The 17,508-nt window shown below is 39.3% G+C and overlaps 1 protein-coding gene across 1 annotated transcript in view; it reads right to left on the bottom strand.

Annotated features, from left to right (window-relative positions):
* megf11 (multiple EGF-like-domains 11) overlaps nucleotides 1–17,508 on the bottom strand; it is an 86,479-nt gene that overhangs the window by 7,307 nt on the left and 61,664 nt on the right. The window contains exons 14-22 of the mRNA XM_088416625.1: nucleotides 13,858–14,004; nucleotides 10,290–10,424; nucleotides 6,455–6,583; nucleotides 3,976–4,104; nucleotides 2,401–2,529; nucleotides 2,126–2,254; nucleotides 1,377–1,613; nucleotides 767–945; nucleotides 628–691 (exon numbers count right to left, since the gene is read on the bottom strand). Of these exons, the coding sequence (XP_088272751.1) occupies nucleotides 628–691; nucleotides 767–945; nucleotides 1,377–1,613; nucleotides 2,126–2,254; nucleotides 2,401–2,529; nucleotides 3,976–4,104; nucleotides 6,455–6,583; nucleotides 10,290–10,424; nucleotides 13,858–14,004 (1,278 nt within the window). The remainder of the gene's footprint in view (nucleotides 1–627; nucleotides 692–766; nucleotides 946–1,376; nucleotides 1,614–2,125; nucleotides 2,255–2,400; nucleotides 2,530–3,975; nucleotides 4,105–6,454; nucleotides 6,584–10,289; nucleotides 10,425–13,857; nucleotides 14,005–17,508) is intronic.

Genomic DNA, 17,508 nt, shown 5'->3' with positions numbered 1-17,508 from the left:
TTTATTAATTTGAATTTTTAGATTTAACCAGCCAATTAATCAGTCATCTGCTTTGTTTCTTATGAAATGTTCTGGGTTGCTTGAACCTAATATTAATAGTGTTGAAATGTTTAAATTTTACTTCTCACAATACAATAAAGCAACTTGGTAGATATGCGCATACCAGCATATAAAGAGAAGGTTTTCATGCATGGCATAAAATACAATTCAACACCACCGCAATGAGCGTTGCAAGATCTGTATATTCAGAACATTCTATCAAGAGTGCATTATTCTCATGCGGACATTAAACTATTTTAGCAATTATGGATGTCTCTCGTAAGCCACATCCCGCAAGAGCACAGTAGCTGACCTGGCGTGAAGCATCACAGAGGAATCCAACACGGGGTGAGAAGGCATACTAACGAGCTCTCGCTGACCCGTGCTCTCCACTTCTTTCTTTCTAAGACGCATATCAAATGAAGATGAGAGCAAAGGTTTTTTTCTAACACGGAGCCTGCGGTTCATCTTCATTCACAGCAGGGAGGCCAGGCCCACTAAAGACACACACGTCTCTGCCCTTGGGGCACCGTCGCAAAGTCATGGCAGATGAGGTTACTCGTGGCAGGATGAGAGAAGAAAACTCACCGAGATCGCTGAGGTTGCAGTAGGCTCTCCAGTCGGAACCGTTTCGGCTTTTCAGAGTGCTCGACTGCGAGGGGATGAAAAACTACAGGTTGATTTGATGCGTGCTGGAGAGCGTGACGCGTGCGGCGCGTGATCGTACTTTGAGCGTCAACGCAGCATCCAGGTTGTTGGAGATGGTTGATACAATGTTGCACTGGGCCACGGTGTGGTAGCTGGGGTTGGAAAAGCACTGGCTGCCTCCACTGCTGCTGCTACTGCTGCTTGGAATGTGATTGACTTCAGCTGCACTGGACTTTATGGCCACCGTGCTGCCACATTCTGAGGATTTCAGGAACAATATATTCATGTAGTCAATTATATTTTATTTATATTTTATATAAACAGATTTTTTCCCCATCATTTCAACATGATATTGTCACTGGTCTGGTCCTTTGAGCCTCGTATATTAGATAGCTAGCTAGCTAGATAGATAGATAGATAGATAGATAGATAGAGAGAGAGAGAGAGAGAGAGAGAGAGAGAGAGAGAGAGAGAGAGAGAGAGAGAGAATTTTTCTTTTTGCAAAGCAGTTTTATAAATCACTGACTTAATTTGAGGAGTAATTTTCTAATTTTGTGGAGCATTTTTATGCTTGCAGCAAGAGTTTGAAATGAACATTAATACTGTATTACATTATTGACAATTACTAAAATAAAATTATATGTATTTGTTGTTGTTATTAATATGAATATTATAACAGCGGTTCTCACCAGAGAGAGAGTAGTCGGTGTTGGTCATCTGCATGGCTTGCGTGTATGACACGCTAGGCTGGACCTCGTGCCCTTTCTCTCGCTGCCTCTGTCTGTACCAAACAAACAGGCTGAGCATGGCCATGATGATGAGGAGCAAGAAGATGATACCCATGACGGCGCCCACAGACTGGCGCTCGGAGCCGCGGGCCGGGCTAATCTTGGTGTAGGGGTTCAGTTCCTCCATCATGAGGGAGGCTATATGGAGAAGAGTTGCTTGTTAAGACCACAGGTGCCAGAATCAATCGTTTTCTGGTGGACGTTTTAACACTATTGTTATTTTAAAGAATTTGGAGAACTTGATGGCTGTAGAAAAGTAAAGGGAGCTATTTACTTTTTTAAGTTATTGTTATATGTTTTAAAACATGATGATGGTCCTGGCAGGTCCCCCAAGTTTTTGATGGAATTTTACAACAAAAATGTATGTGGTCATTATGCAATCTGAAAAGTTATTCACTTTAAAATAAAATGCGCCCTGGTATTGAATATCTGGACTCCTAAAAAAAAACGTAAAATTATGTCTTTGGTATTCAATGAGTTAAATGTAAATTTAAGCAATTGTGTTATTTCAGATAGCTTGTCCCCAAAATGGTAGCCCTTCACATTATTTCAGTATCCACAATGTCGGTCCCATTTTCGAAATATTTGGTGACCTATTATATGGCAGCTCTAAAAACATTTTGGACAATTTTGCAAAAGCCTTTCCTCACCTTGATCACAGCGGATCCCTTTATACCCCAGGCTGCAGTAGCATGTCCCGGTCACATAGTCACAGGTAGCATTGTTCAGACACTCACACAGCTGCTGACATCCATATCCAAATGTCCCAGCATGACACTCTGCAAGGAGAGGTGCATTACTGCAAAATTAAAGCACTTAGACAAAGGCTGTATTATTTATAGCATGCCTCTTATCCTTATCCACTGGGCGTTTTTTTTTTTTTTTGGTAAAGAACTAAATGTGGCGGGCCTACTAAATACTAAACTCTGTTCGCAGCTCGTTCCGATGAAGCCGGTCCGACACGCGCACAGGCCCGTGATGTGGTCGCACTCGGCGCCGTTCTGGCAGCGACACACTTCGGAACAATCCCTGCCGTAGAAGCCGGCGGGACAGCCTGGGATGCGTGACAGGAAGAAAATAATGTCGTGAGTCAAGGTCATTTTGCAAGGCGACAGCAAAATCAATAGCAGTCAAATTCTGTGCGGCATGCACAATAAGGCATAAGACAAATCAAATGAAATAAATGCTGTGATATTAAATGTGGAGCAATGATGTGAATATACTTTAAAGTAATAGTACATAAAAATAGGAAGGAGAAAACTTTTCGCACCCCCCACCCAATGCGCTGACTATAAAGAAGATTGTCTACAAAAATATAAATATACTTAAACCTGTATCCTTTTTAACATTAACATAAGAAAAAAAAAACAATATAAATCAACTTTCAACGACTCTTAATTCTTTTTTTACAGTGTTTAAATGGGTTACAGCTTAGTCTAAAACAGAAAAAAAATCACCAAGTGCATCAAAGTGTCAAAACATCAAAAAATTTAAAGATTACATTTATTTAAAAAAAATCCTGTGGACTATATTCAGACAAAAATAATGAACACAGATTTGAAATCAGTTGGAAAATATTCAGACAAAAAAATGAACACTGATTAAAAAAAATCTGTTTTAAGGTAAATTCAACATTCTTAGCTTGTGCAAAAAATAGCTATTAGTAGCTTTACATAAGTTGCTTAAAGTGATCGTCCTCTTATTTAACCATTTTTAGTCGTAAAAGTGTTCTATTATGTCCATAATTAATTTGATGACTAAATTTCCACCCTCATTTTTATGTAAAAAAACAAACAAAAAAACCTTCCCAAAACGTTCTATCCAGGTACTTATTATAGTATTTTTTTTTGTTTTTGTTTTTAAACATTATGGTAAAATAGAGTCTGCTGGCATCTGCTGGCGGTAGCTGGCGTTGAATTGGTTAATAGTTTTAACTTTTTTTTTTAACTTCCTGTCTAATAAAAATGACATCACCTCTACTTACAGTAGTCACAGGTCAAATGATGGTCATGTGATGGTCACAAGCTAAGCCGCGATTGGTTATTAACTGGGCCTTCAGCAAATGTGATGTGATTTTCAGTCGAAAGCAAGTGGAGAAAAATCATAATCAAATTATAGAGTAAATATAAACTTTTTAATGCGGCTACATAAGGGTACTATCCCTTTGAATGCCACAATTAAGTAGTTCGAAACTAACACTTTTTTAAAATCTCAATTTCAAGTTTCAGCTCTTTTTCAAAACTTTAAGTTTCAAAATGACTAATTACGGTAATCAAATAAATTCTATTTATTGCCCAGTCAAATCACAGTAACTTAGATGAACTACGCTGCCACTTCTCATCAAGTCAAACACGTATAAATTTTTATGCTGCCTTCAATTTGAATCTGAATGATAAAGTAGCTTCCGGCAGCTGTCCAGATGTTCCACATGAGTCATGTGTCTCCTGCAGTTGAGGCCCACAACCTCTAGGTGACAGTGTGTATTTGCTGAAGGACTCACGCTGCGTGCAGTAGAGACCAGTCCAGCCAGGTCCGCATCTACATTCGCCGTCATAGGCACTGCATTGAGCTCCGTTGTGACAGTTACATGAGTTGAGACAATCTGGGCCCCAGCGATCCGAGGGACAGGCTGCGCACAGCACATGAGCCAAATCATTATGACACACGCACCAAACTAGAAACTGGGAAAGTGACACAGATCCTTGCGGAATATTAAATGCGAGCGCTTCACTCAACCACTCTGTTATTTGCAATATACTGAATACATTAGCCTCAATTGCCTTCAGTTTAATAACATCTATTTTAAATTATTTCCACTACAACAGCGTAGTCCGCAGAGAAAGAGCATTATACAACAGTTTCAAGCACGTTATGTGTTTCTCGTCTGCTTGTCGTGGGCTTTGATTCGTGTGAAATTTTGGTAGCGACTCCCACTGACTACTGACAGGTTGGGAAAAAAAAACACCTTAAAATAATAGAGGTGAAACCATTAATCCACAACTAAATGGTTGCCGAATACGTCTATTTTTGATAATCGATTAATCGTTCAAAATGATCCAAGTGTTTGGAATTTCAGCTCCTCACTTGTAGATTTTCTTCAGTTATTGAATTAAAACCTTTGTTTGCTTTTGCATTGGTAAACGACGATGAGTGTTTCAGATTATACAACAATGAGTGTAACCAGGAACTAAATCACAATTAATTTGTTTTCTGTACTGTTAAATTGAAACGATGTCCTAGGTTTGACTATAGAAAATAATCAAATCCGATTCATTGATTAACCAACAAAATAATCAACAGATTACTTGATTATTAAAATAATCATTAGTTGCAGCCCTATAAAAATAGTAGGAGTGTCAGATCAACAGATTGATTAAAATCAAACAATTAATGTCATATTCAAAGCATTTTTTTTTAATTGACTTTAATCTAACTGTAATCTCAAAGTTTATGCTTTCTGTATGCTGATTAGATAGTTTAGATTAGATAGTTTTCCTGCATTGGGCTTTTTGTGCTTCAGTTGTTGGAGATTGAAAAACAATCATTCACACCCTAGTTGGCACTATTTGTCATTTTGTTTTGGCATAATCTGATTCTGGAAGAGGTTCCGGTGCAGAAGACGTAAAAATGGAAAAGGACGTGAGCGTTGCTGCTCCGATTAATCGTAAATATCACTTAAAAAAAAAATGCCCCTTTGATAGATGAATGATACGCATTATTTGTAAGAAGGAACTTGTTTACCTTAGCTGCAGCTCAAGTTTAGCCTAACACATCAATGCAAAGTACCCAGCTGCAACTGCAGCTACAGCTAACAAAAGCAACAAAGATGCTAATTTATTAAAGAACTTGGCCGATGGTCAGGAAGGATGAAAGAAAACATCTTTTCACCTGATGGTTGAAACTAAAGTTTTTTTTTTTCATATTTTTGTATCGGTCAAATTCTTACTTACAATAATTCCCGTAATGGGAGGAGCTAGAGGAGTGGGACGTCAGTTTGCAACAAACATGTATATAACTTACGAATGTGAATACAAGAAAATATTTAGTTTACAAAAGATCATATTAATTCGATAGTTTTTACATTGTCGTCAAAGTGTTGGTGCATCTTATACACGGTAATATAGAAAATACCAGATTTTGAAAAATTAAGGGTGTGTCCTATATACAAGTGTGTCTTATATATATATATATATATATATATATATATATATATATATATATATATATATATATATATATATATATAGGGGAAATGATGGCACTTCATTCACTAATCTCCTGTACGCTTCATCATGCTGAGAATATTTCCACTTGGTGATGCAGACTGTTAATGGAAAAGGGGGGAGGGGGGGGGGGGGGGCTGTTGTGATCACAGTAGTGTGTGTGAGAGAGACAGGGGGATGCATCATTTTTGCTTTTTATTTTGTTATGTAATCAATAATGACTTGCCAGACCTGTGAAGTGCAAAACAAATACAAGAATTCCAACAACATCTCTAAAAAAATAACCAAAACATTTTGGCCTCATAATGAATACATTTTACATCCATCCAGCTTGTGTGACTGGTAATACAGTACTGTAAGTACAAACTTGTCTTTTTTCTTTACTTCTTTAAAAAGGGGGACATTTGGAGTACAGCCAGTTCTCAAGGGACCACTACACCATTGATCGTACGTTTCCCAAAGACAGATATTCAATTTACATCTTTACCGCATTTGAACCGATAGACTATATCCAGGATTTAATTTCTGTGATGGAATCCCCATATGCACTTCCCATTTTCTGCTAGTTTGTCATCCTAAAAAAATGTAAACTTTTTATATAAACTCCTCCTAAATTATTGTGAGCAAACATTAACTGCGTCAAGCTACATTTAAGGCAAAATGGGGTGTGAAGATTAATGAGTCTGATAACAAAGAAGGGTGCAAATAGAAGGTTAATTAGAAACTGAGAGCAAAAGATGAAAAGGCCGAACATACCCTGAGAGCAGTCGTGGCCGATCCATCCGGGGAAGCACTGACAGGATCCATCAATGGGGTTACAGGTGCCGTTGTTGGTGCAGCGACAAATTTCGGCACAGGCCCTTCCATATCTGCCGCTGTGACAAACTGGAAAAAAAAAAAAAAATCAGAAAAATAGATTTGCAATCGCTTGAACATGACAAATGGGGTTAGGGTACAGGTGTCAGACTCAATGCCCGGGAGCCGGATCTGACCCACCGCATCAAAATTTTTAAAGGTTTTGGGGGGAAACAACAACAACAACCATTTATTGTTTCCAAGCTCTCTTTTGAACAGTTTCTACTGACCTCTGATTTCAAAACCAGCAAAGAATGTGAAAAACTTGAAAATTTATTTGACCTTAAAGTTATCCCAGTCCAAAGACAGAAACTTTAACTACAATGTAGCCAACGCTAAAAATGAGTTTGACACCCCAGGGTTAGAGTCACACAATACATTAGCAAAATAAAGTCTGAAATAGTGAAAACATACTGATTAAATGTGACTACATAAAAATACAGAATAGTAGTCCATAATCTGAATATTATCACCCGATGAAGTGAAAAGAATTTCTGGCGACTAGCCCTTGAAATCAATCAATCTATCATCAATCAAATTTCATTTGTATAGCCCTGAATCACCGAAGTCTCAAAGGGTTTCACAGATAAAAAGAGGTCAGAGACTTCTTTCAAAAAAAGAAGTCACACAGAGACATCTTTTTGGTGTAAGGTGCACAACAGCATCCCCTATCAAAGCTCCCAGAAGGGGAAGGAAAAACTCAAAAACCCCAATTTGGGGAAAATCAGAAACCTTCAGAAGGGACCACAGGTGGGAGGAGCCCCCTTTCAGGCCCACAAGTTGAAGTGGATGCTGCATGTACCAAATACAGACAAATAGATACACATTACAGACAAAAACTGAAACTCATCAAGAGAATGCCAAGGATGTGAAAAGCATTAATCAGGGCAAAAGCAACAACTCTCTTGTGTTCATTCATAGTTTTGATGCCTTCAGTAAGAATTGACAATGTAAATAATCATAAAAAATAATACATCGAATTGATAAACACACGTGTATCAACTTTTGACCTGTACTGTAAGCATTGAAACGCGATTTCCACAAACAGTTACACTCCTCGTATAATCCGTACTATAAGTCAAAAGAAAGTTTAGTGACCTCCTCTCACCAAAACAGGAACGGCTCTAAATTAGATATTGAAGTCCATATTGAAAACACAGATCCAGAATGTGCTAAAAGTACCGTATTTTCCACACTATAAGGCGCACCTAAAAGCCTAGTTTTTTTTAAAAGCTGATGGCGCGCCTTATAATCGGGTGAGCCTTATATATGGATCAATATTGAGAATGGGATTCGTTGATGGGGAATGACTTGATAAAGTAAGCTTTACCTGTTTCTTTTGTGTGTTTACAATTGAATAAGGTTGCTCATATTGACATTGAGTTATCATACTATTGAGAGTTTAGAGTTATTATTCAAGTTATTATTGTTATTACTTTGAGTATTACTATATTGTGATTGACAAAGTTTTAAAATATGTCATTAATTGAGGGTGCGCCTTATATATGGAAAAAGTTTTAAAAATGTCATTAATTGAAGGTGCACCTTATAGTACAGAAAATACGGCACGTAAATACATTACTGATGATAGGGGCAGCGACTCAGCAGAAATAAACAACGTTAAAAACGCAGTATGACATCGGCTAATGAGATGAACAATGGTGTTTATTTGAGTGGACATGAAGCGATATGCTTAGAGAGAAAAAAAAAAGTCAATCAACGCCTCCCGTGGCACAATTGCCCCATTTTCACCGACCCAAGCGAAATGACTGATGTGCCACAGTATTAAAATAGACCATGTACACAGACCACCGGATCCATTTTTTATGAAATTAATATTTCAGCATTCCCTGGCACTCTTCAATAAAAGATATCGCTTGCAATGAAACCTCCATTGTACTTTATCGTTGGGCAGCGGGACAAATTAGGCCCAGATGCTCCTCACCGTCCGGATGAGGGACCTGCAGCAACAGGACACGCGGCACATCTAAGCTCCGTCATAAAGAGAATAACTCAGCAACATCACACAAGGTGGTTGCGATACTTCTTTTTTTATCTGGGCTGATTTTAATGATTTCATTTCAACAGCCTTTCCGCTCTTGTCGAGACCTCTTTCAAGCTCCTACGAGCAGGCTGTCATTAATGCCACGAGGTTAGCTGCGCCGTACGGCTGCTTGTGGGGATTGGAAGCTCATCACACCAGGAGAGCTTCATTAGGCTCTGCCTGGCAGGACGGAGGACGAGCGAGGACGCAAACAAGCCCTCGACAAGAGGACGTGTTGTCGCCACCTTCATCCCTCGCCGCCACGCACCTGCTCGCCATTTCATTACGGTTCTGACAAATTACGACTTCCTGGCCGTTTTTCTCATCGGATGAAACTTTGAGTGGATGAAACATTCCTCGAACTCATGAAAAGGAATTTAGAAAAAAAATGATCAGTGTTTCTGCACTTTATCAAAAGTTTTAGGATTCTGATCTAGTTGGGTGCGCAAGTATTGGGACAATGACGTTTTGGCAAGAATACAAGCAATACATGTGAAGACTTTCAGATTTAAGGGAGGCGATTTCACAACAATTAAGGCCTGGAAAAGCATTTCCACAGCCAAAATTTCACATTTTTTGGTGTATCAACATCAAATCTGATTGTAACTTCGAGAGTTTATGTCATCGTAAATTTGAGACTATTAGCCGCTTCTTTATTCTCATGCTTTGAACCCTACGGCTTATAGGGTGTGTATCTGCAGTTTTTTTGTTTTTTTTTTAAACTAGCCATCAGGGGGCAATATCCTGGTAAACCAGAGGAGACAAAAGAAGATGCAATCCAAGTATTGAATGGAGGCATTAAGCATGAGCTATATTAAAGAAAAAAATTGGAGTTTCTTTAGACTTTAATTGCAGGGTATTTACAGTACATCCAACTCAGGTGAAAGGTGTGGGAATTAAAACAGTGTAGAAGATTTATTGAGGATGTGAATGCAAGATGAATTCTGAAGCATTTCTCACAGTACTATTTTCTCATATTCAGCCGAATGTATCAGAACTCACTTAACTCAAAACCACAAAAGAAGCCAAGGAACCATCCATTCAACCATTTTCTGTAGCCACTCATCCTCACTAGGGCCGCTTGCTTGCTGGTGTCCATCCCAGCTGTCTTCGGGCAGTAGGCGGGGGACACCCTGAATCGGTTGCGGGCCCGTTGCAGGGCACACAAGAGAAGAACGACCATTCACACACCCAAACACACCTAAGGACAATTTAGAATTTCCAATACATGTTTTTGAAATGTGGGACAGAGCTGGAGCGCCCGAGTGAACACAAACAGGCATGGGGAGAGCAGGCAAACTTCACATAGGAAGGTCAGGATGAGCTGGAATTGAACTCAGGACTCTAACCTTCAAAACTGCCCCCCGCCAAGGATTATTTGGGGCAATTCAAATGTTATGCATTGACGAGTCAATCACCTGACCTGAACCCAATATTAACAAAATTAACAATACTGTAAGACTTTTCGACTTTGTACTTTGTTTTTTTTTTGAATTCATTGCAGTGGTGAATGTGTCGGCATTCTATTAGACTGCTGGCACTTCTCTCTGTAAACAAAATTAACCAGGGAAGGCTAATTTTGCAATCAACATCCAGACAAAATGCACAAACATTTTCCAGTAATAAAAGGAAAACGTGTCACAGAGAATAAATTTGTCAGTATTTAGAGGACACAGAGGAAGGGACACTTGCCTTGGCTGCACAACGGGCCCGAGTATCCAGACAGACACTCGCAGTGGCCGGTTACATGATGGCAGGGCCCTGTGCTGTGAACACACCTCGGGCATGATTGACTGCAGCGGTGCCCGTAGAATCCCGGCGAGCACGCTGCAGTGACAAAACGTGATTGGGAAAATAATAAGAAATTCATAATAACACTGGACGGAAAAAGACATTCATAATAATGCAAAACATCACGTCAAAAGTGATCAAAGCCATGCTGAAAAATCTGATCCAGACGTTTTAAAGCACAAGTGAAAAAGAGAGATGGTGAAGAGAGGAAGACATCAGAAAAAGAGTCTTCAATGCAGTAATTCCCATGCCTTGTGCTGCACGGAATAGTTGTAAGAGCTGAGAACATCTGTTTAATGTTCGCCATGTCTTACAGACGTCGGTCGCATCTCTAGAAGCCGGCATGATTATATTGAAAGATTAGCATCGTTAAAGGTAACCAAAAGGTGACATTATTGGGATGTGCAGTGATGATCAAACATAAAACTATGCAGAAGCAGAAAGTTACATTAAAAAAAAATATGTTGAAGAGGAACTTAATATGATTTTGAACAATACTTGTTCTTTTTGTCGTGAGACAGTAACATGAAATGACCTTCCATCATGGAGTTTGAGTTCCAGATATGGATGAATAAAATTAAATATTACTAACTCATTTAGACCCTTTTTTTGGAAAAAAATGCACCTGGAAATTAAAGTATGGACTTTTAAAAGTAAATATACATCATTGGGAATGAATGGCTTGATGTCACTTTTACGGTCTTTAAACACACTTTTAAAAATAACACTGATGTGTTCAAAAACATGATGAGAGAGAGCTATATGGTACAGTGTTACAGATTCACCTATATGTTTAAAGTAAAAAGTCAATTTTTGGGCCATACCAGGCCAAATCACCCCAAAAAAAACCCTAAAAATTGTAACCAAGCCAATTTTGACGTGACTTACTTATACTTGATATTGATGGTGCAACACTAAATCTAAAATTCTAGGTCAATCAAAACAACTACGGTTGGAAGCTATGGCTCGTCAGATTTTTACATTTTCAGTAAAAACTGGCCAAGTGTCATGAAAATTAAAATCAGCTTGGATCAACACATTGAGTAATTTGGCGAGGAATGACCCTTTTATTCCAAATCAACACATTTAATTAGTGATCTCACAATATAAATCAATAATCATGTCTAAAGATGCACATTAAAGAATCTCACGTCCATCATGTTCTGTAGCTATAAAAAGAAGGATTACAGAGGAGAATTATTTTTCGCATCATATCTTGAAATAATCTGGTCCTATCTACTGTTTCCATTCAAACAAGCCTGTCACCATCTCATGGTGAACAGTCGAAATTAAATAAAAATTATAGAGCCACACCAAAATAGTAGTTAATATGTTAAGAGTAAAAATGAACATCTGCAAAACAGCAATGCTGTCAACCCAGGACCCGAAATGGAGTGGTTTTTACTGTGTAAGACTTTTCTAGGAATTATTGATCATTGCCTGGAGATCTGTCTTCATCTGAGTTTAGAAGCGAGGAGATAACACATTATCGGAGAAGTATGTTATTCTTCTGTTCACACAAACATTAGACACAGCTTGTTTTGACCTGTCTCTTGCACTCAGCCCAAATTGAAGTTTACAGGCCTCTGAGTGCAAATTCACTTCCAATCAGTGAGCTCATCACTTGAGAGTGTCTTCAAACCGACCAAGACGTCTTCACAAAGCGCAGGCGACACTCGCAGTGTGATGAGTGCTCTGCTAGGCCTGCCTGCTTCCCGCTGCGAGCTGGCCGGGAAAGGCAGGTGAGAGGTCAGTGGGGTTGCTACTGGATGGGTGAGGGGGGGACACTGATTGCGTGATGGGCGTCTGAAGTGCTACCTCTCGGCTGGCTCATCCTCCAACTGTTTTATTCAAGTCCACACGAAGGTCACCAACATTTTAAAATGCAATACATGTAAGGTGATTGATCTGATTTGGTGGTATTATATTTCTTTCTTGTTATTCAGATGCCATGCAAAGTACAGAGACGGGCCGTTGCTCTGCAGTTTTTCTTTTCAAATTAAGAGCAATTTAATTGGAACAGGAAGAAACTTATTGCGAACCTGTTATAGATACTGCTTTTTTTTTTTAATCACCACGATTAGGGATGTAATTTCCAAAAGAAATTATTATTAAATTATTCATAAATGATGAATAAAATATGCCTCGGGATACCAAATGGAACAAAATGACATGTCTTGAGCACAACTGTTAGCGTTCAGTAATTCTTGTAACAGTTGTCAGCTCTGCGTTTTATCAAATAAACACCCATTTGCAGTGTAGCGTTTCAGAGTGTTTTATCGAGGCGCAAAAATAGAATTTTGACGAGCAAACTCCTATGCAAAACTGCAATTTTGGAGCCTTGAGTGTGCTTGTGACTAATTAGTATGTTGCTCAGAAACCGAAGACAATTAGAAATCAAAGAGTTTTTACTTAAAGGGTTCAAACTTTTCTGTAGTGACGTTCGTAACTGACAGTGACAATAGCAAAGCCGAATTCTATAATATACAGCACTGCTCTCAGTGTTACCTGAGGAGAAGTGGAGCGTGACACCAGTGATGCTTTTCATCACAAAGATTAAATATTACAAGGCGATTAATGTTCTCATCAATTACGGTAAAAGTTGAGATGATTCAGTTGTTCAATAAATCTTCAAGAAGGTTTGAAAGGATTTTATCTAGCTGTGAAAAAATTGGAATTTTCTCATTGTCACAGGTTTTTAGTTGATGAATGATAGACAATGTTCCAAATCTTTAATTGGACTTTGGCATGGGGAACACATAAGCTGTCGGATAACAAAAACTGATTTCAAAAACACATCTTCTTGAGGTGAAAATACAACTTTTTTTCACTGCAGGACACTTTTGTGAGGAATGCAGAGGAATGCACTCTTCCTATTACGCCATTAAAAACCTTTCAATAGGTTCATGGCAAAGCCATGTTAAAATCTCACATCACCCAGAAGTGCCTTCACTTACTCCTGGGGTACTCGTACCTGATTTGAGAACCACTGTTCTAGACAAACAAGGCTACGCAGTCGTGGAATTGGAGAAAAAAAATGGTTGATTACAAAAGTTGTTTGCTATTAAGCGAAATATGTTTATCACGTAAATATAAAGCATATCCGAATAGACGAGTATTCTACAGAATTTTCAGTTGAGAAGCTTGCATACTTGAATATTCAACAGCTGCAGCTGCGGCATCCAACCCCCCCTGGTTTATTGTTGTCCTTTTGTTAAGAAAAACACTAACTTCTGATCCTTGGGATTATTGCTCCTCAAAATGAGTAAATTGCTCCTCGAATTGTCATCGATTAGCAAAATTGCTCCTCAAAGGGGGGGAAATGTCTGGCCTTCTGCATTAGAATGAAGTGGTTATATGAAAATGGAAGGAGAAGAACATAAGAAGAATGATGACGTGGTGCAAAAAAAGAATCCTGATAAGCAATCCGAAGTACAGTTTATGTTTGTGAATTCGGTGGAACACTCACTCCTTTTGCAGGAAGTCCCTCTGAACCCAGGTGCGCACACACACGTTCCATCCTCTGGAGAGCAAGAGCCTCCATTCTGACACGGGCAGCTGAGGGAACAGTTGCTGCCCCAGTAGCCTTGTGGGCACACATTGTCACAGTGGATTCCTGTAGACACACAACAATGACAACGATGAATCCTGCAGTAACGCCGCATGAGATGCGCCTATGTCATATCACAGCAGATCTGCCGAAGGATATTTACTCAGCATGGATCCGCGATTGATTTCCACCCAGAAAGAAGAGGATGTTTTTTCTTTTTAAACTCGAGCCCATCTTTTCAGACTCCCCCTTGTTCTTCCTGAATGTACTTTATTTTTGATCTGAGGGCTCCATGCCAGTGCGCTGCGCTGATTAACAGGGCTACCTCTCAGGAGAGTACCAGCTTGTCTGCCATTCTCTTTCAGCAGAGGCGGTTTAGAGTACAGTACGGGAAAAAAAAAAAAAAAAAAGGAATACTCCAGCAACATGGGCGCAGTGTGGGAAGTGTCACCGCAGGTTGGGCTCAACTCCAAGCGTTGCATCCATACGGCGGCTCTCGCTGTGCATGCAGAGCTATTAGCACATCCATCGGAGCGGCGCCTTTTCTCTCAAGCGTGCCGGCGCCTTTGAAAACTAAGGGCCAATGTCACATGTAGTGTATACGCATGCAGGTTCTTAAGTCATACTATACTGCAACTTGCACACAAGTTATGCACAGCACACTCCGCATCCTTTCAAGCACCTCTCTTTATCTTTACGCCTCATTTGAAATTTCCTTTGAGTGGGGATGTCTGAGAATACCGTGGCCATTAAAACGGCATTACCTTTGAATTAGACCGCCGCCAAACTCCGGGGACTCATTTTATACGATAACATTGGCATCCTAAGTGTTGAACGTGGATAGGAATATGATGGGGGCATGGCAATTGTGATTTTGTCACAGAAATGGCAAAAAAAAAAAAAATCTGGTTGTGGTTGTGTTTAACGGAGGATGAAAATCTGCAAGCGCCTTTGCGGTGAGAAAATGAATGCGGACAGAGCGTGGGTATGATGGTGATAAACGAAGGTGCTTTGGATGCCACAAGAAGAAAAGACCGAGTTCAAGTGTCTTCGGTGGAGTTGCAAAGGAACCATATGTCTTGCTATCCAATTTGTTCAGGGTGAGAAGGGAAAGGCAAACTCTTCCCCGCTTTTACAAAAAGTCCAAGTAAACGCTCAAATTAGCTGCTGAAAAGGCAAAGAAACTCTGCAAAAATCAAGTGTGAAGTGTCGCATGAGCTAGAAATGAAGGTCCAAATTCAAGCGACGAGTTATATAAAATATTGGCTCTTTGATCTGCTAGGTGCACAACCAGTTTGTTACCTTCACAAAATTCAAGCTAAGAATGTTGAAAGTTCACCCTGACACATAAGACATAAATATTTTCAAGTGTGTTTTCAATATGATGATTACAATTTTGCAATATAAAATACTTACCTCATTTACTACCACACCAGTCAAAATGTCTGCAGATGTCAAAGGGAGTGAATGAGTTAGTGGTTCTTGGAGGTAAGCATGATTGGTTAGTGTTTTTTTTTTTCTTTTTATGGCCAGAGAGTTATGGTTCTGCACTTTTACAACAATTACTCAACCAAACGTTTTAATTGGTGTATTAGCCCTTCAAACCTCAATAAGTGGTTAAATAAGTGGCCAAATGGTAACTATTTTTAGATCATTTTAACTTTTTCATGGAATATCTTGAAGGGTCAATCTGAGGATGTCAGTAAAAAAAAAAGATTAATTCTGAATTCTGCCTTTTTACAAGCAATGACTATGTGTGGAAGTTGCACAAATAAATGACCAGGATGTCACTACTTTATACATAAACTGAAATCACGGTTTATTTAAAATTACTTACTAAAAAATTACTTTTTGAGAAAAATTAACATTGCATCAAACTAAAAAAAACATCTAAATGTGTAAGGCGGTACTTAAAACTGCTGGGTCAAATGGAACCTAAACTTGGTGGAATAACTAACCCAGTTAATGCTAGATTATTTATTCCCAGCACACTGAGTGTAGTACTACACACATCATTTCAAAATTTTGATCCAACAACAACTAAAAAGTAACTGTACTGATTTGATTAATTCAAAATACTAAGAAGTGGGTTGCCAGATTATCCGTGAAGGCAGCGGCCAGAAATTATATAAATTTCATTAGCATTTTATAAAAAGAATAAGCAGCTTTCCCATGGCATAATGTTTGGCACAGTTTTTACGCGTGAATTAAATTGACACCTTTTTGACACAACTGCGTTATTTTTACAACCAACTGCTTTCAGAGTTATCAAAACTATTAAAAATGACGATCAGGTTAATCTCTTTAGAATGCCCAAATCTAATTTCCAACAAAGACTGCTGTGCCAAATAACCAGCCCAACTTGGGTAAAAGTAACCCAATCCACTTAAAATCTACAGCTACCCAAGCAAGTGGGTTAGGCAAACAGCCCAACATTTCAATGCCGAAAAGTCAAATAAAAATGTTCCACTTAACTTGTACTTTATCCGTCTTACCTTATCCCTCTGCAGGCTATGGAACACGATTCTCATTTATTCCATTAATAGTTTATAAACTTTAATGAACTGTTACCAGTTGTGAGATAAGAGCAGCGAAAGCGACCTACTTCTTGTCAAATAGTGAACCTACATTCAGCTTTATTGCCGTAGCTCAATATTAAATAATGATTCGTCATCTTAGAATATGACTCCCTTTTGCCGAGAATGGATGATAGAAGCCGGGGGCGGAGCTCTGATGACTGCAGTCACTATCACCTGCTCGCCGGCCGCTCCACAAGAGGTTGTCGAATCATTTTAATATACACTGGAATATTAATGCTCCTGCAATTAGAGTTACACCAGGATTTTTTATTGTTCGAGCATATGGAGACTTCTCACTTCATCTCAGAGTGACTCCATAACTCCCCCCCATGCGCACCTTCTCTCAGAGAGCCCATTACGAAGGTTCGACGACTTTGAGTGTGCACGGACGTGAGTTTGTCCGACCCGCTGGGCAGCTCTCTGGCCCCGCACCCCCGTGACTCAATTAAGGCAGACAGATGGTCCCGACCGGTGCGGGATTTAGAGCAGAGAAGTCTGTTCTTGCAGATAATAAAAGCCACAGTTTCCCCAGAATAAATGCCCCAAGCTCAGGAGGCCGAGCGCACAGACTTAACCCTTCTTGCTGAATCTATTCTCTCCATGAGTGCATCTCTCCACCCACGCTGGAGGAACCCCGCATACACGCCGCCCACACCCTCATCTCCAATTTGACTTTCTGATGCAAAATTTTAAGTTTTAAGCTCACTTGTTTTGGTGACACATTTTCTTGTCACGTCTCAGGAAACATTTCAAAAGCGAGTGCTAAGATTACACCAGCTGAATCATTACTGTATGCACGCCTGTACAATATTATACGAACTGGATTGTTGCATCTACCCCACCGCTGCCATGATTCAGGTTCCAGAAAAACTGGATGACATTGTAGCACATAAGGGAGCCGCATTATGTTGTTGGTGGTTTGATATTATTTTGGCCCTTTCACAATCATTTAGTCCTCAATACATTTATGAATTTGTTTTTTGATGGTTGA

The sequence above is a fragment of the Hippichthys cyanospilos genome, chromosome 6 (assembly GCF_059441005.1).
Source record: "Hippichthys cyanospilos isolate Australia breed blue-spotted pipefish chromosome 6, RoL_Hcya_1.0, whole genome shotgun sequence".
Classification (NCBI taxonomy): domain Eukaryota; kingdom Metazoa; phylum Chordata; class Actinopteri; order Syngnathiformes; family Syngnathidae; genus Hippichthys; species Hippichthys cyanospilos.
This window is presented reverse-complemented; position numbering and strand designations above follow the sequence as displayed.